The 20727-nt window shown below is 31.4% G+C and overlaps 1 protein-coding gene across 11 annotated transcripts in view; it reads left to right on the top strand.

Annotated features, from left to right (window-relative positions):
- The first annotated feature begins 9423 nt into the window (after nucleotides 1-9423).
- Nucleotides 9424-20727, top strand: part of LOC148231422 (spermatogenesis-associated protein 20) — a 99263-nt gene continuing 87959 nt past the window's right edge. For 2 of the 11 annotated variants that reach the window (XM_088195351.1, XM_088195346.1), the window contains exons 1-4: nucleotides 9424-9510; nucleotides 9582-9745; nucleotides 11355-11455; nucleotides 19125-20726. In XM_088195351.1, the coding sequence (XP_088051477.1) occupies nucleotides 19189-20726 (1538 nt within the window). In that variant the 5' untranslated portion in view covers nucleotides 9424-9510; nucleotides 9582-9745; nucleotides 11355-11455; nucleotides 19125-19188. Of the gene's footprint in view, nucleotides 9746-10052; nucleotides 11456-15729; nucleotides 15867-19124; nucleotide 20727 lie in introns of those variants that run through there. The other 9 variants (XM_088195350.1, XM_088195345.1, XM_088195349.1 and 6 more) reach the window with 6 other exon arrangements.

Raw genomic sequence — 20727 nt, 5'->3', positions numbered from 1 at the left:
TGCCCCCCCCTATACGTTATGTACTTAAAAAAATATATAATTTTTTTTTTAAAATGGCGGCTAATGTAAAAATTCAAAGTGTCATAACTTCGCAAAATTAAATTCTTCTAATAATTGTCGTATGCAAAAAGTGTTTAGAAACTTAATTTGCATTTAACAACAATTTTTGAATAATTTTTTTTTAATAAAAACCGAGTTTTACGGTATATTGACAAGGACACCGAACGAGCTTTTGTGCGACTCTGCATATAGTTAACGCTCGTATTTGGTTTCTATTAAAGATATTGACTTAAATTTTTTAACAAAAATAGAGCTTTCAAATATACTTACGATACAGTTTAGAAAATATTCTAAATAATGAAAAAAAGGTTTTTTTTTCTAAACACGTTAAGTTTTATGAGTCGATCGACCCACGATACATACGTTAATAAGATTTGCAATATAGTTAAGGTCAGTGTAAGCTTATTTATACATATTTAAATTTTAATTTTTGTAACAGTAAAGAATTCTTTAGCATCCTGTGTATGTTTGTTGGCAAAATCCATTGTGTCAATATTTTGCAAAATTACGACAAGTATAAAAATTCAATCACTCATTACTCAGTAGTGTTTAATTTCAACAAATAATTTGCTTTTCATTAACGTTAAAAAGCCTAAAATACATAGAACTAAAATATAAAAAATATAGATTTTTGCTTTAAAACAAGCGATGTATCAGGTCGATCGTACCGCCATACTAGCCATTTTGAGACTTTCAGAAGAGTTAACGCTCTTAACTGCTTAGTTTTAAAAATTAAAAATTAAATTTTTAGTATCGCATAGAAAAACCGTGCCCCCCCCTATACGTTATGTATTAAAAAAATATATAATTTTTTTTTTAAAATAGCGGCTAATGTAAAAATTCAAAGTGTCATAACTTCGCAAAATTAAATTCTTCTAATAATTGTCGTATGCAAAAAGTGTTTAGAAACTTAATTTGCATTTAAAAACAATTTTTGAATAATTTTTTTTCAATAAAAACCGAGTTTTACGGTATATTGACAAGGACACCGAACGAGCTTTTATGCGACTCTGCATATAGTTAACGCTCGTATTTGGTTTCTATTAAAGATATTGACTTAAATTTTTTAACAAAAATAGAGCTTTCAAATATACTTACGATACAGTTTAGAAAATATTCTAAATAATGAAAAAAAGGTTTTTTTTTCTAAACACGTTAAGTTTTATGAGTCGATCGACCCACGATACATACGTTAATAAGATTTGCAATATAGTTAAGGTCAGTGTAAGCTTATTTATACATATTTAAATTTTAATTTTTGTAACAGTAAAGAATTCTTTAGCATCCTGTGTATGTTTGTTGGCAAAATCCATTGTGTCAATATTTTGCAAAATGGCGACAAGTATAAAAATTCAATCACTCATAACTCAGTAGTGTTTAATTTCAACAAATAATTTGCTTTACATGAAACGTTAAGAAGCCTAAAATACATAGAACTAAAATATAAAAAATATAGATTTTTGCTTTAAAACAAGCGATGTATCAGGTCGATCGTACCGCCATACTAGCCATTTTGAGACTTTCAGAAGAGTTAACGCTCTTAACTGCTTAGTTTTAAAAATTTAAAATTAAATTTTTAGTATCGCATAGAAAAACCGTGCCCCCCCCTATACGTTATGTATTAAAAAAATATATAATTTTTTTTTTAAAATGGCGGCTAATGTAAAAATTCAAAGTGTCATAACTTCGCAAAATTAAATTCTTCTAATAATTGTCGTATGCAAAAAGTGTTTAGAAACTTAATTTGCATTTAAAAACAATTTTTGAATAATTTTTTTTCAATAAAAACCGAGTTTTACGGTATATTGACAGGGACACCGAACGAGCTTTTATGCGACTCTGCATATAGTTAACGCTCGTATTTGGTTTCTATTAAAGATATTGACTTAAATTTTTTAACAAAAATAGAGCTTTCAAATATACTTACGATACAGTTTAGAAAATATTCTAAATAATGAAAAAAAGGTTTTTTTTTCTAAACACGTTAAGTTTTATGAGTCGATCGACCCACGATACATACGTTAATAAGATTTGCAATATAGTTAAGGTCAGTGTAAGCTTATTTATACATATTTAAATTTTAATTTTTGTAACAGTAAAGAATTCTTTAGCATCCTGTGTATGTTTGTTGGCAAAATCCATTGTGTCAATATTTTGCAAAATGGCGACAAGTATAAAAATTCAATCACTCATAACTCAGTAGTGTTTAATTTCAACAAATAATTTGCTTTACATGAAACGTTAAGAAGCCTAAAATACATAGAACTAAAATATAAAAAATATAGATTTTTGCTTTAAAACAAGCGATGTATCAGGTCGATCGTACCGCCATACTAGCCATTTTGAGACTTTCAGAAGAGTTAACGCTCTTAACTGCTTAGTTTTAAAAATTAAAAATTAAATTTTTAGTATCGCATAGAAAAACCGTGCCCCCCCCTATACGTTATGTACTTAAAAAAATATATAATTTTTTTTTTAAAATGGCGGCTAATGTAAAAATTCAAAGTGTCATAACTTCGCAAAATTAAATTCTTCTAATAATTGTCGTATGCAAAAAGTGTTTAGAAACTTAATTTGCATTTAAAAACAATTTTTGAATAATTTTTTTTCAATAAAAACCGAGTTTTACGGTATATTGACAGGGACACCGAACGAGCTTTTATGCGACTCTGCATATAGTTAACGCTCGTATTTGGTTTCTATTAAAGATATTGACTTAAATTTTTTAACAAAAATAGAGCTTTCAAATATACTTACGATACAGTTTAGAAAATATTCTAAATAATGAAAAAAAGGTTTTTTTTTCTAAACACGTTAAGTTTTATGAGTCGATCGACCCACGATACATACGTTAATAAGATTTGCAATATAGTTAAGGTCAGTGTAAGCTTATTTATACATATTTAAATTTTAATTTTTGTAACAGTAAAGAATTCTTTAGCATCCTGTGTATGTTTGTTGGCAAAATCCATTGTGTCTCTATTTTGCAAAATGGCGACAAGTATAAAAATTCAATCACTCATAACTCAGTAGTGTTTAATTATAACAAATAATTTGCTTTACATGAAACGTTAAGAAGCCTAAAATACATAGAACTAAAATATAAAAAATATAGATTTTTGCTTTAAAACAAGCGATGTATCAGGTCGATCGTACCGCCATACTAGCCATTTTGAGACTTTCAGAAGAGTTAACGCTCTTAACTGCTTAGTTTTAAAAATTAAAAATTAAATTTTTAGTATCGCATAGAAAAACCGTGCCCCCCCCCCTATACGTTATGTATTAAAAAAATATATAATTTTTTTTTTAAAATGGCGGCTAATGTAAAAATTCAAAGTGTCATAACTTCGCAAAATTAAATTCTTCTAATAATTGTCGTATGCAAAAAGTGTTTAGAAACTTAATTTGCATTTAACAACAATTTTTGAATAATTTTTTTTCAATAAAAACCGAGTTTTACGGTATATTGACAGGGACACCGAACGAGCTTTTATGCGACTCTGCATATAGTTAACGCTCGTATTTGGTTTCTATTAAAGATATTGACTTAAATTTTTTAACAAAAATAGAGCTTTCAAATATACTTACGATACAGTTTAGAAAATATTCTAAATAATGAAAAAAAGGTTTTTTTTTCTAAACACGTTAAGTTTTATGAGTCGATCGACCCACGATACATACGTTAATAAGATTTGCAATATAGTTAAGGTCAGTGTAAGCTTATTTATACATATTTAAATTTTAATTTTTGTAACAGTAAAGAATTCTTTAGCATCCTGTGTATGTTTGTTGGCAAAATCCATTTTGTCAATATTTTGCAAAATGGCGACAAGTATAAAAATTCAATCACTCATAACTCAGTAGTGTTGAATTTCAACAAATAATTTGCTTTACATGAAACGTTAAGAAGCCTAAAATACATAGAACTAAAATATAAAAAATATAGATTTTTGCTTTAAAACAAGCGATGTATCAGGTCGATCGTACCGCCATACTAGCCATTTTGAGACTTTCAGAAGAGTTAACGCTCTTAACTGCTTAGTTTTAAAAATTAAAAATTAAATTTTTAGTATCGCATAGAAAAACCGTGCCCCCCCCTATACGTTATGTATTAAAAAAATATATAATTTTTTTTTTAAAATGGCGTCTAATGTAAAAATTCAAAAGGTCATAACTTCGCAAAATTAAATTCTTCTAATAATTGTCGTATGCAAAAAGTGTTTAGAAACTTAATTTGCATTTAAAAACAATTTTTGAATATTTTTTTTTCAATAAAAACCGAGTTTTACGGTATATTGACAGGGACACCGAACGAGCTTTTATGCGACTCTGCATATAGTTAACGCTCGTATTTGGTTTCTATTAAAGATTTTGACTTAAATTTTTTAACAAAAATAGAGCTTTCAAATATACTTACGATACAGTTTAGAAAATATTCTAAATAATGAAAAAAAGGTTTTTTTTTCTAAACACGTTAAGTTTTATGAGTCGATCGACCCACGATACATACGTTAATAAGATTTGCAATATAGTTAAGGTCAGTGTAAACTTATTTATACATATTTAAATTTTAATTTTTGTAACAGTAAAAAATTCTTTAGCACCCTGTGTATGTTTGTTGGCAAAATCCATTGTGTCTCTATTTTGCAAAATGGCGACAAGTATAAAAATTCAATCACTCATAACTCAGTAGTGTTTAATTATAACAAATAATTTGCTTTACATGAAACGTTAAGAAGCCTAAAATACATAGAACTAAAATATAAAAAATATAGATTTTTGCTTTAAAACAAGCGATGTATCAGGTCGATCGTACCGCCATACTAGCCATTTTGAGACTTTCAGAAGAGTTAACGCTCTTAACTGCTTAGTTTTAAAAATTAAAAATTAAATTTTTAGTATCGCATAGAAAAACCGTGCCCCCCCCCCTATACGTTATGTATTAAAAAAATATATAATTTTTTTTTTAAAATGGCGGCTAATGTAAAAATTCAAAGTGTCATAACTTCGCAAAATTAAATTCTTCTAATAATTGTCGTATGCAAAAAGTGTTTAGAAACTTAATTTGCATTTAACAACAATTTTTGAATAATTTTTTTTCAATAAAAACCGAGTTTTACGGTATATTGACAGGGACACCGAACGAGCTTTTATGCGACTCTGCATATAGTTAACGCTCGTATTTGGTTTCTATTAAAGATATTGACTTAAATTTTTTAACAAAAATAGAGCTTTCAAATATACTTACGATACAGTTTAGAAAATATTCTAAATAATGAAAAAAAGGTTTTTTTTTCTAAACACGTTAAGTTTTATGAGTCGATCGACCCACGATACATACGTTAATAAGATTTGCAATATAGGTAAGGTCAGTGTAAGCTTATTTATACATATTTAAATTTTAATTTTTATAACAGTAAAGAATTCTTTAGCATCCTGTGTATGTTTGTTGGCAAAATCCATTGTGTCAGTATTTTGCAAAATGGCGACAAGTATAAAAATTCAATCACTTATAACTCAGTAGTGTTTCATTTTAACAAATAATTTGCTTAACATGAAACGTTAAGAAGCCTAAAATACATAGAACTAAAATATAAAAAATATAGATTTTTGCTTTAAAACAAGCGATGTATCAGGTCGATCGTACCGCCATACTAGCCATTTTGAGACTTTCAGAAGAGTTAACGCTCTTAACTGCTTAGTTTTAAAAATTAAAAATTAAATTTTTAGTATCGCATAGAAAAACCGTGCCCCCCCCCCCCCTATACGTTATGTATTAAAAAAATATATAATTTTTTTTTAAAATGGCGGCTAATGTAAAAATTCAAAGTGTCATAACTTCGCAAAATTAAATTCTTCTAATAATTGTCGTATGCAAAAAGTGTTTAGAAAATTAATTTGCATTTAAAAACAATTTTTGAATAATTTTTTTTCAATAAAAACCGAGTTTTACGGTATATTGACAAGGACACCGAACGAGCTTTTATGCGACTCTGCATATAGTTAACGCTCGTATTTGGTTTCTATTAAAGATATTGACTTAAATTTTTTAACAAAAATAGAGCTTTCAAATATACTTACGATACAGTTTAGAAAATATTCTAAATAATGAAAAAAAGGTTTTTTTTTCTAAACACGTTAAGTTTTATGAGTCGATCGACCCACGATACATATGTTAATAAGATTTGCAATATAGTTAAGGTCAGTGTAAGCTTATTTATACATATTTAAATTTTAATTTTTGTAACAGTAAAGAATTCTTTAGCATCCTGTGTATGTTTGTTGGCAAAATCCATTGTGTCAATATTTTGCAAAATGGCGACAAGTATAAAAATTCAATCACTCATAACTCAGTATTGTTTAATTTTAACAAATAATTTGCTTTACATGAAACATTAAGAAGCCTAAAATACATACAAATAAAATATAAAAATATAGATTTTTGCTTCAAAACAAGCGATGTATCAGTTCGATCGTACCCCCATACTAGCCATTTTGAGACTTTCAGAAGAGTTAACGCTCTTAACTGCTTGGTTTTTAAAATTAAAAACTAAATTTTTAGTATCGCATAGAAAAACCGTGCACCCCTTATACGGTATGTATTAAAAAAATATATAATTTTTTTTTTCAAAATGGCGGCTAATGTAAAAGTTTAAAGTGTCATAACTTCGCAAAATGAAATTCTACTAAAAAATGTTTTATGCAAAAAGTGTTTAAAAACTTAGTTTGCATTGAAAAACAATTTTTGAATAATTTTTTTTTTAATAAAAACCGAGTTTTACGGTATATTGACAGGGACCCCGAACAAGCTTTTATGCGACTTTGCATATAGTTAACGCTCGTTTTTGGTTCCTATTTAGGATATTGACTTAAATTTTTTACCAAAAATAGAGCTTTCGAATATGCTTACGATACACTTTAGAAAAATTTCTAAATAATGAAAGAAAGGTTTTTTTTTTTTAAAACACGTTTAGTTATATGAGTCGATCTACCCACCATACATACGCTCATAAGATTTGCAATATAGTTAAGGATAGTGTGAGCTTATTTATACATATTTAAATTAAAATTTTTGTGACAGTGAAGAATTCTTTAGCATCCTGTGTATGTTTGTTAGCAAAATGCATTGTGTCAATATTTTGCAAAATGACGACAAGTATAAAAATTTAATCACTCATAACTCAGTAGTGTTAAATTTCAACAAAAAGTTTGCTTTACATGAAACGTTAAGAAGCCTGAAATACATATAATCAAAATAGTTAGTGTTATGAGTCGATCGACCCACCCATATTGACAGGGACCCCGAACGAGCTTTTATGCGACTCTGCATATAGTTAACGCTCGTCTTTGGTTTCTATTTAGGATATTGACTTGAATTTTTAAACAAGATCAGAGCTTTCGAATGTTCTTACGATACAGTTAAGAAAAGTTTTAAAATAATGAAAAAAAGGTTTTTTTTTAAAACACGATTAGTGTTATGAGTCGATCGACCCACCATACATACGCTCATAAAATTTGCAATATAGTTAAGGTCAGTGTGAGCTTTATTACACATATTTGAATTTAAGTTTTTGTGACAGTATAGAATTCTTAAGCACCCTGTATATGTTTTTTAGCAAAATCCAATGTGTCAATTTTTTGCAAAATGGCGACAACTATAAAAATTTAATAACTTATAACTCAGTAGTGTTATATTTTAACAAAAAGTTTTTGTCAAATAAAACGTTTAGAAGCGTAAAATACATATATATAAAATATAAAAACAATATATTTTTGCTTCAAAACAAGCGAAGTATTAGTTTGATCGTACCCAAATGCTAGCCATTTTGAGACTTTCAGAAGAGTTAACGCTCTTAACTGCTTGGTTTAAAATAATAAAAATTAAATTGTTAGTATCGCATAGAAAAACCGTGCACTCTCTATACGTTATGTTTAAAAAAAATATATAATTTTTTTTTAAAATGTCGGCAAATGTAAAAATTCAAAGTGTCATAACTTTGCAAAATAAAATCCTACTGAAAAATGTCGGTAATATAAAACGTTTAGAAACTAAATTTGCATGCAAAAACAATTTTTTATTTTTTTTTATTTAATAAAAGTTGAGTCTTACGGTATATTGACCGGGGCCCCGAATGAGCTTTTATGCAACTCTGCATATAGTTAACGCTCGTATTTGGTTCCTATTTGAGATATTAACTTGAATTATATTATGAATTATAATAAAGTGTCATAACTTTGCAAAATGAAATCCTACTGAAAAATGTCGTATGCAAAAAGTGTTTAGAAGCTTAATTTGAAACAAAATAATTTCAAGTAGGTTTAAATATAAGGTTAAAATTGTTTCTTAGTAGGTTTAAATTTAACCAAAAGATCGCTGTATATTTAACGTTAAGAAGCATAAACTTGATTGAAGTAAAATATGAAATTGTAAATAAAATAAAATTTTGAATAAAAACCTATGGAGTTATAAAGGTTTAAGTTTCCTAATTTGCCGCTATTTTGCAAAAAAAAATACATTTTGTACTTAGCTAGTGAACATAATTAGGTGGCTCAAGAATTCCACAATGTTACGTATATTTATTTTTAGTCCGTATAACGTAGCTAATACTGACATTAACTATATTGCAATCTTATAAACGTTTGCATGTTGGGTCGATCGCTTATAACATTTAATTATTTTTATGAGATAGATAATTAACTTAGCTTATATCATAAGGGTTAACGAGAGCTTTATTCTGTAACATAATTTCAAGTCCTAAATTTAAAACGTTCGAAATAACAGCGTTAACTATATTGCAAATGGCATTAAATCTAGTATGGGGGTGGGATCTATTTTACATAAAACTTGATTTAAAGCAGAAAACTATTTTATTTTATATTTTGTTATGGTGCAGATTTAGCTTTCAAACACGTTGGATTTTTAGTAGGATTTTTTTCGACGAAGTCAGGATACTGTTCTTTGTTTTAAATATTTCACGTATTTGCAAACAAATTTAAATTTGTTTTTAAATTCTTTTGTTAACATTGACCGTTTACTTTAATTATTAGTTAAGTTTCCTAGTTTTGGTAGTAAGTCGGTCGGAGACGACTTACTGCCAAACATTGACATTTAGACATTTTCATTGAGCTTAATAATTAGCACTGGCTAATTTTATTAAAAATCATGATCGGCAAATTAATGACAAAAACAATTAAATGAATTTTAATCTAACCAAAAAAATATTCAAATAACAAAGCTGGATGTTAGATATAATTTTAAATATTTAAATTAAAAATGAAAAAAATAGCAATAAATAAAAGGCTAATAAAATTTCAATAAAACTAACACTTAAATAAATATTTAAAAATATAATGTTTCCATACGGAAAGACAGAATAATTTTCATTTCTGGCAACATTGTTTTGGCACAACTGATGTGAGGTTAAATCTTATGTCACTTTTGATAAAAACGTAGAATGAATTGAAATAACTACATATTATTATTAAAATACGAAAATGCTTTAATCGACAAAATATTACAGACTTATAAACTGTTGTATACGAAAGAGCTACTATAAAATGAACTGTTTACAAAGTAACTTCAATAATGAAAACTACAAAATTGATTGGGCAAAACAGTCTGTCTATGTACTCCTGTCTGTTTTTGTCTGAACAAATAAGAGATAGTGATATTGAAAGCAGTGAGGTTAGTAAAATATATTTTTCAATTATTATAAGTAGATCTTTATATTTATATATAATTTAATCATATCAGATTTAGAACTGAGAAGCTGTACAACTTAATTTATGACATTGCCAAATTGGTTCAATGTTACTAAATGTTAAATTCATATGGTGTCAACAATTTCTCTAATCTCCATATCGATATTTGTTGTTGCAAGTCAAATTATATTTTCAAGGGTAGAATCTTAAGTTCAGATTCTATATATTTGAACATAAAATAGAACATAAAAATGATTTCAAGTCCACTTACTGTGTTATTTTTGTTACAGCAATCGCCTTTACCTCGAAAGAAAAACAACACCAACTGACAATTTAGTCGATTTAGAATGTGAATCTGATGTAGTAGCAAAAATCTGGGCAGTAAAATTGAATCGACTAACTCCCGACCAAAATCTTTACGCAGAAAAAAGAATTAACAATGTACTTTTCGAAGGCGAAATGGGTTCACCTTATTATTCATCCCAAAACTCTGCCTCATTATACTCACTATAACCAAATCTATCACGTGTGACTTACACATTACCTCTCTGGCTCCGTCTCTAAAAAGGATAGTGATGCCGGAGACCATCTGTAGCTAAATCGCGACGGTCTACCCGTCCAGGTCATCTCTCGTAGTATGCAGGCGCGAAAGCCAGGCTAGGTAATATCCAGTCGCTCGTGGTCCGAAACTCCCGAGCCCGATGCGACCGTGGAAGGAGGGTGTGGGCCCGAGGACCTTTCACCTCTACAATATGTCCACCACCTAAGCCATACCAATCACCCATAATAATTGCTTCCTCGCAAATTGTACGTTCACCTGCAACAAACCAGTCTCAAGTACCTTACAACCCCTACAACTTGAGTTTCTCTCGTACCAATCTTCTATTGAAGATAACAAAGAAGAAGCACAATTTTCATCTCAGTTCATTGAAAATTTCTTTTACTTTTGTTAAATGAACAATTTTAATTTTTTTCAAATTAGAACCATAGTTGTTTAATAATTGCTTACATTTGACAGTTCTTCTGTCATCAGTCAAGCGCGCGCCGGGATACAGCTTAGTGCGATTCAATAAACAGTCTTATATGTTATAATCACAACATTTTTCTTATAAAGTGTCAATTGAAGATGATTCAAAGTGTATAAAATAATTAAAACTATAAATTATGTGTGTGCCAGTAAGTGTTTGGTTATATGAATAATATGTCACGGTTATTCTAACAAAATTACCATTGACTTTCCAGGATCTAATATTACTAAAAGACAAACAGCGGTGATTGGGCAATTAAAGATATACATACCAAAGTTAATTTAACAAAGTAACATTTTACCCATTATATAGTATCGTTTACAGTTAATTTTCAGAAGCAATGATAGATCTAATAACATTTACGTATGGCAAACAATTAATATATGACATATTGCGATTATTTTGAAGAAGATGAAGATATGTCAATCTATGTGTTTAATCCTCTACAGTAATTTCCGTTCATTTTGTTCTTCGGTTGTTCAAATTTAATTTATGGATTATATTAGTAGTAATAATGTGTTCAATGCTTAACTCTTGATAAAGGTGTTTTTAATTATTTTTCAGAAGCAATGAGGGAGCAATTTGATGACTTATATGGCCACAACGTAGAATTTGTATATATAAACAAAGAGTGAATCTTCTCATGTTGAAGTCACTGTCAGCAAGTATTATCTTTTTATAAAGAACATACTACATAAGTTTGATGTAACTGAATATCTTGAATTTGACTATTCCGAAAGAGGAATGAAGACACAGAACAAAAATTGAACATATTTTGCCACATCGGAATTAAAAATAACCCACTATTAGATATTTTGGCTATCGATTATTCCAGGTTTGCGATCACATATATATAATCATTGTAAATTGTCGTTTATTAGATAACATCCAAGGAACTACACATTTATAAGCTGTCCGTTGGTTGATATATATATAGCCGACAGCGCCGATTTGATCGACATTAACTTTCAATCCTCATACATACTAAGGATATATTACACGTTCACGTTTAAAATTGCGCATTAAAATGGAAGCAATGATAATGTTTATGTAATATAAAAGGAGAAATTCACTTTTGGGCCCCGGAGCCCGGCGACGGGAATTCAAAATTTGAATATTTCATTACGAAGATTGTTTTATGATTGTTTTATGATTGTTTATCTAATTTAATCAATGTATTATTCTAATCCGCAACACATTATGTATATACCTATTTTATTTTCATAGTCATAACACACCTAGTTAAGTTGCAATCCGATTATTTATAAAAGGAAAAACTCACTTTTCGGCCTCGGAGCCCGTCGCCGGGAATTCAAAATTTGAAGATTTCATTACGAAGATTGTTTATCTAGTTTAATCAATGTATTCTTCTAATCCTCAACACATTATGTATATATTTAAGTTAACATAGTTATAACATATCTAGCAATCCGATTATTTATATTCAGTCAAATGAAAATTATTGTCGCGTAGCAAAATTTTATTATTAAATAAAAGTGTTGTCACGGTACTGTCTATTTGAATTCGAATGCTTATTTTTCATTGGTCGAAACTATTTGAATATTGAATGCTTATTTTTGATTGGTCGAAACAACAACGCATTACCGGCGGCTCGAAAATCAATCGGAGCAAATTCAATTTTTATTTTTATTATTATAATTAAATATATTTCCTTTGTTTACGTGTATTGTTACACATTGTTCATACAAAGCGATACGATTTACAGAGTAGAAATTTGAACGGAGAATGTTTCATTGAAAGTTATGCGCGTCCGGAAGCGGCTTAGAACAATTATATATAAGAAGATTAATTTTGCTCTTAATTTTTGGATTATAACAAATATACGAAGAGCAATAACACACATAAACTCTTCTATAATTCATACCAGCTATGAAGTATCTTAGTTTTAAAGAGAGCTTTTGAATAGCAGGAAAATCCTGACGCATATTGATGTATGCATCAGCAGTGTTTTGCGATCGTGCGACTGAAACAACATTTCACCGGCTGCCGCTGTTGGACATTTTTTTTGGTACAATCCGGGACATCTGTCGGGAGAAAGGGGGGGGATGGGTAATTTTATAAAAATAGTTTTAAAAATTATTCATAATGAAAAAAATATTTAATAATAACATATATTGTAAGTAATGTAATTGGTTTTATAAGTATTTTGTGACAGAATGCAAATTTTTAAGGACTTCATCACAGTTTTCTATTTGCTGCTCAAAGTCCTCGCAAGTATTGTTATAAACATTGCCTTCAAAGTATCAATATTTTGCAGTTTAATAAAAATTAAAATTTACTTGATATTCGTGCAATAAACATTTTTATTCAATTCAACGATGATAAGGGCTAACAAATTCTGTCAATGTTAGCCGTCACTGGGCTCCAAATCTGATAATTAAAATTTCCTGTTAACTAAAATTTCGATAATACCTAATTTACTTATCAGAATAAAGAATTTGCGATTTTACTTATACTTCTGGAGATCCGGGATTGAAATCACTGCTTTCGCGTTCACAACACTTCATGTCAAAGGACGGAATGAAAACGAAAAGTACAAAGAAAATTGTCTAAGATTAACTTAAACAAAAAGCATCGGCGCTCAGGCAAAAAGTCATAAACTAGTAAATAGTGAATGGAAGTTGGGAGATACTCGGACTCGGCAAAAAAACCGTTTGTCGATACCCGAATACACAAAAAAGGTGCGGGAACTCGCTTCTTGTCAAGCATCTTACAACAGAAAATGATATTCTAATATCATTTCAATTAAATTTAAAGTAGCTTTTTCTATGCCACGAAGCGCTTGAAAAGTTAAACAAAATTTATCATATTTTTTTTTCTTTACTTTAGACATGTCAAATCTAAAGTTAAACGAACAATACAAATAACTGAAGACTAAATGTAAAGTGAAATTGTAAAACAATATATATTTGAATAAAAGTTTATAGTGATTTCTAAAGTTTTTTTAAATATATATGGTTTTACAATTTCATTTTGAATGTCCAGTTCTCGTCTGACTAGTGGTCTCGATTCATTTTTTAGTGCTGGTATCTATGACTGAATTAAATCTGAAAAACTAGAGATCAACGTATTTTAAAGGATCGAAAACTGGCAAAGGTGGTCCAACGAGTTTGATGAACAAAAGTGGCAAAAATGTATTGGTTTCGATTTCATTAAATGCATGCCATTTAATGAAATACTATGAATTATAATGAAATCAAAATATTAAAAAAACGTTCACTGACTGGCCAATTAATGCCCCCCCCCCCCTGCCTGTAAAATACTGAAATGACGTTCCTGATTCCAAACCAGAAATTCTCAGATTATCCCTCAAAGAAAATGTAAAGAAAACAGTCTAAAATCTATCTTGAAAATATTTTTATAAAAAAGTTCATTTCAGTGAAATCATATCGGAATACATTTTTACCAGTAAAACTGTAATTTATCTGGCAGGTGCTAGTAAAGTTATATAATTTCAATTTCTCACACATATCATTATTTATTTACATGCGATGTATAAATGATAGTATTTTTCAGTAAAATTATATTTTCACTAGTGAAAGCCAAATACGTTTTTTTTCACCAGTAGATACATATATTAGCAAAAATATAATTTAACTGATAGGCGCTAATGAAATTATATGCTGCTCTACAACGACTACGAAACGCAATTTGACAGTTGCGAAACGTCCATTTACTGTTCAAACCCAAACCTAACGTAATGAAAGCTCTAAAACTAATTATAGCTTTATCACTGTCATTATGTCAAGTATAAAATACAAATTAATCTAACTCATTTCTAAAAAATAAGCTGAAGAAGTACAGACCGACGTCCCATCTCGCACACTGCTCTATAGATTTATGTGTTTATCAAGGTATATTCAAAGCACTTTTAATATAAAGAGTGTTGGTTAAAGTATATTCAAACCGAATTTTGGTTAATAGGAATTTTTATTGCTTTTGACGTAGATTTTTAACTTATGAGAAATGATAATTGATTTATACGCTCTCCTTTTGCACAAAATTCGGTTTAAATGTTCTTCATTCGATATTGGAAGTTGTAATATTGTTACAAAAAGTCTTAATATGCACTATGTTTAACCGAGCGAAAAAAAATAAAAGTCGTAATATGAGCGTTCCCAGTGCGACGGCAACGGCACGATTTTATTGCTTTTGACGCGGATTTTTGACTTCTGGGAAGGGTTAATTGTTTTTTACATCATTCGATTTTCACTTATTGTGAGTCGTTTTATTGCTATAGAAAGTGTTAATATAAACGCTAGATAGCCGAGCGTTTCCACTGCGACGGCACGATTTTATTGATTTTGATAATGGTTTGTACGCTCTCCAATTAGTCATAATTTTGTTTAAATTGGCTCGATTCGTTTCTCACTTATTGAAAATCGTAATATTTTTATAACAATAAAAAGTGTTATGGATTTGGAGGAGAGGTGGGGCCAGAAAAGTGCATGTCACATTTAATAAAATACTATGAATCTTAATGAAATCGAAATATTAAAACACGACCACTGACTGAAGAACGTTGCTGTAAAAAGCTCTAACGTTTACGTATTCTCCAGAAAGTCGCGATTGCATCCCTTATTATTACTTCAAAAACGCTCAACGCTAGTCAGCGCTCAAAAACGCTCCTTTTTCACAAGCCATCCAGCTTCTCAGTAAACTTGCCAAACCAATTGATGGAGCTATAAAATATACATATGTGAATTTGAATTGAATCGAAATATTAAAAAAAGTTGAAATGATGATTACACGGCTCAGATCGCTCTTTGCGCTACGTGCGATCCTAACAAGTCCAAAATGAAATCGAGTCGATTACATAAATCGTATACGGTCGGTCGCCGAGGTGTCGCGACCTACAAATAGTTGTTGACGTTTTGCGCGTCAGCTGCGGCCGAATGGAGGGAGACGGCTCGGTGACAGATCGGACCGAGGAGCGATGCAGGCGAGTCGCGCGTCTTTAGTCAGGCGACTGTCGACGCTCGAATCTCGCAACTCGTTCGCCTCCTTGGCCGGAGAGACCTCGCTTCGCCGACCGACCCCGAGGCGCTTCTATCGGTACGTCTTTCACATTTTATTTTATGTTTTTCTAAATATTTTCTTTACAATCAACACCTATCATATCAGATTAGGTAGATTTCTTCTTTCAGGTCCTGTCTGTGTCGGTGTCGGTCGTTTTACGATGGACAACTGACACAAATGTCTGTCACTCGGCATCGCATACATTTATATTGTAGTTTGTATTGCCTTCGTGCCGCTGTCTAACTAAACTAACTTTTTTATCTCTAAAACAGGTCTAATCTTTTACCAAATATAATAGATAATATAAACATTTTTAATTTTGCGGATTGTTCTATTTTTATTGAAAACTACTCTTATTGCCTTATTTTGTAATTTATTTAGCATATTAATGTACCTATTTCTATTTTTCAGATTATGTAATAACAATCTAAATTTTTATATTAATATCTAACATGTTTTTATAATTAATAAACATACATTTAGTTTACCTTCAATCTTTATTAAACATATTGCTATTATACTTGATTTTTTGCAATATATCAATTTGTCGATCGCAAACAGACGTATTTTACATTATTATCTTATTATATATTACATATTTTGAATGAACAAACGAAATAAATTTAAATATAATAATAAAAATAAAAATGGTAATGCGTTCTGTTGTTTCGACCAATGAAAAAAAAAGTAAAGCATTCAAATATAAAACAAGATGGCCGACAGTTTTAAATAATTATTATTTGTTGATCAAATTTTCCATTTGACTGAATATTAATAATCGGATTGCAAATTAACTATTATAGGTGTGTTATAACTTTAAAAATTAAATATATACATAATGTGATGAGGATTAGAAGAATACCTTGATTAAACTAGATAAGCAATCATAAAACAATCTTTGTAATGAAATCTTCAAATTTACAATTACCGTCTAGGCCGAAAAGTCACTTTTTCCTTTTATAACACATAAACATTATCATTATATGTTAAATTTGACTGAACCAGCTACGTTTTAAACGTCAACATGTAATATATACTTAGTACATATTTTTCTATCTATTCATATTTGACAATATATTTACAATGATTATAAATATGTGATTGCAATCCTTCCTGCAAGTTAAATTATTAGATTTAAGTATAGATTAAAGGTCCCAAAATAAAACCCTGTGGAATTCACATTCGCTTTGTGAAACATTTGTTACAACTACTTTTTAATAAATTTAGCGTTCTTCCTACTACATATTCCGATATGTTTTAATTTCTCTAATAATATCTTATGGTCTACTGTTTTATTTTTATCGTTTAAATTTTGTTGTATTTCAATAATTAAATCAAAATCTCCATATTTTGTATTAGATTATCCAATTATTTTACCATTGCGATGAAAAGAAATCGATATAATGTACCATGTAACTTATAAGCTATTTCAACATATCTTTGGACGTTCGACTCGAACTAGCCGTTACGAATCCATCTTGACCAAATCTGTTTACGATTTCTATATCTGAAAAACTCTGTTTTCGTTTCTCAGTAGAGAGCTCTCTTTTCAATGAAACCGATTCCTTCATATGTTATTTTAATTTATCTACCAACGTTGGCTGTATTTTTCATTTAAATCTAATAAATTGTACCAATAATAATTTTGGTGACATTTTTAATTTAATTTAAACAAATTTAAATAATTGACTAGTAATTAAGAGCGAATTCACATTAGTGCTGGAAGATAATTATCACCCGGCACTGATGATTAAAGTTAAATGTAAATAAAAATAGCATAATTACGAATGTGGTGGATTGCATCAACGATCAGAATGTATGCGGATGCGGATGGAATAATTTACTTTTAGGTATAGACTTTATCAGCACTTTACTCGAAAGCGCCCTCAAGTGCTGGACGTGACGTATCCTAGATAGTTTTCTCCTGAGATTATTTCATTGCTAAAAAGAAAGCACGCCTTCCATAATTTATGGAAGAGATCAGGACGTCCGTCTGCCCGTGAGGAATTTTGTTCGCTAAGAACGCATATTAAGTGTTTGATAATTTCATGTCATCGCAACTATTACAAAAGTTGCCAAACACAAATAATCAACGATCCCACACCGCAGCATTCTGGAAATTCATTAATTCTAAACGTGATACTCAGTCGACGCCAAAAGTAAAGAACTTCGACGATTAAACATTGGACGGTTCACAAAATATTGCTTACAGTTTTGCGTAATATTTTCGTGCTCAGTCGCTTCCTTCTTCTTGTTCTTAGTCTTCAGTATTGACCATCAAAGAAACTGAATGCTCAAATCTTAAATACGGCTTTAATAAGTTCTTCTGGGCCTGTTTTGATTCCTGATTTCATTTTGACGGGTTGCAAAGTCAGTCTCGCTGCTCCTCTAAATGGTATTTTTAATCTAATTCTCAAGACATCGTCATTTTCTGACCTATGGAAATGCACAAAAGTCACCCCCTATTCATAAAAAGGGTAACAAATTGTGTATAAAGAACTATAGACCAGTAAGAAATTTCTAAAAATTACTGAAGGGTGCTGTTGACAATCCAGCTATTCTCGAGGAATTTCAGTTTTGGGTTCCAGAACTTTTTCGAGAATCACGATCGCGTCCTCTTTTGATGGCCGTTGGGGATAGGACGTTCGCACTTGCCAACCTTGTCCACCGGGACGACTCCGGCTGAGACGTGGAAGTGGACCATCGGCTTGTTCGATGGGAAGCAGTTGTGCTCAGTGCTAGGGTTGCAAAAGAGCCAATAGGTAAGGGCTTATACACAACCTGAGGATGCGAGTGGAAGCACCCGGGAACCCGTCGTTGCCTATGGCTCTGGCCATCCGGCTCCTTAATACTCTGGCGTTGCACATTGACCTGTTTAATGTCAGCTACGGGGAGCTGGTCCAGTTCGTATCATTTAATTTCGATTTTTTATGATTTTTTTGTTTCCTTTTTTATATGTGTAATTTTTTGTGTATTTTAATTATATGTATGTATGTATATATATATATATATATATATATATATATATATATATATATATATATATATATATATATATATATATATATATATATATATTTTGTGTATTGAAATAATACAATTATTGTTTTCGATCATCGTGATGCATTGGGGTAACCTGTTAGGCTACGATGGTCTTAATTTAATTTAATTAAATAAAATAAAATATCGTCCGTGTGTTGCGATCCTCCAGCAATTTCATCATTGTATTCCCTTTTAAATAGTCGACGTATCGCTGCAATCCTTTCTTACTGAACACTCTTTGTTTAATTTCAGAAACTCCATCGCTTCGGACGAAGATCGGATAGCCTTACTCGGAAGAACGTTTCTTTTCAAAGCCATGGCGTCTTCTTCCTCTGCTGACGCTTCCGGACCGCGGTTCACCAACAAACTGGTCGATGAGCGATCGCCGTATCTCTTGCAGCATGCGCACAATCCCGTCGAATGGTACCCGTGGGGCGAAGAAGCCCTGCTAAAAGCTAAAAAGGAAAATAAGCTCATATTCCTTTCCGTCGGATACTCCACTTGCCATTGGTGTCACGTGATGGAGCACGAGTCGTTTGAAAATGAGTCTGTTGCCAAAATCATGAATCAGTTCTACGTCAACGTCAAAGTCGACCGCGAAGAGAGGCCAGACATAGACCGAGTGTACATGACATACGTGCAGGTGACGTCGGGCAGGGGCGGCTGGCCGATGTCCGTTTTCCTCACTCCGGAGTTGCAGCCGATATTAGGCGGAACGTATTATCCGCCCGAAGATAAGTACGGCCGACCCGGCTTCAAGTCCGTTCTTTTGGACCTGGCCGAAAAGTGGACCAGCAATCGCGACGTTGTCCTCGGCCTCGGGAGTCGCACGGTCGAAATCTTAAAAAAGCTCTCAAAGACGGAGGGATCGGACAGTATACCATCCGACCGATGCTGGAAGGCGTGCGTTCGAAGGTACGTCAAAGAATACGATCCGGAATACGGAGGATTCGGGCCAGCTCCCAAGTTTCCTCAACCGTCCATCTTCAATTTCTTGTTTCACGCTTACGCCAGAGATAAGGATTCAGAACTTGGAAAAAAATGCTTGAGCATGTGTCTGCACACGCTGAAAAAAATGGCAAACGGAGGTATTCACGATCACGTATCCAACGGTTTCGCTCGCTACTCTGTGGACGAAAAGTGGCACGTGCCCCATTTCGAAAAAATGCTCTACGATCAAGCGCAGTTAGCGGTGGCTTTTGCGGACGCTTACTTAGCGACTAAGGATGCGTTCTATGCTGATATTGTAAAAGATATACTTCTGTATGTCGATCGCGATCTAAGTCACGGTTCGGGAGGTTTTTATAGTGCGGAGGACGCCGATTCGTATCCTAAATACGGAGCTATGCATAAACTGGAAGGTGCCTTTTGCGTTTGGGAATATTCCGAACTCGAGGAATTATTAAATGATGAAAAATCCGTTGACGGAAAGTCGCGCTTCGAAATCTTCAGTCATCATTTCGACGTTAGAAGGGAGGGGAATGTAGACGGAGGTCACGGTGTGGAGTTGGACCGGAAGAATATTTTGATTATATACGGCAGTCTCGATAAAACTGCCGATAAATTCAGTATCACCGTCGAAGAGCTGATGAGAGTCTTGGAAGAGTGTAGAGTTATTCTCTACGAAGCGAGACAGAAGAGACCCAGGCCTCATTTGGATTCGAAGATGCTCTGCTCCTGGAACGGTCTCATGATCGCCGCTTTTTCGAAAGCCGGACAGGCTTTGGGAGAAAAATCGTACATAGATAGAGCCGTCAAAGCGGCCGATTTCATAAAAAGCAATCTATACGATTTGACGAAAGGAACCCTCCTGCGATCTTGTTATCGAGACGAAGCGGGAAACGTCGCTCAAATG

Source organism: Plectrocnemia conspersa, unplaced genomic scaffold (genome assembly GCF_051122295.1).
Source record: "Plectrocnemia conspersa isolate PC_06_02 unplaced genomic scaffold, ASM5112229v1 ptg000010l, whole genome shotgun sequence".
NCBI classification, from domain to species: Eukaryota; Metazoa; Arthropoda; class Insecta; order Trichoptera; family Polycentropodidae; genus Plectrocnemia; species Plectrocnemia conspersa.
The sequence above is the reverse complement of the archived record's forward strand: the minus strand, read 5'-3'. Positions and strand labels throughout refer to the sequence as shown.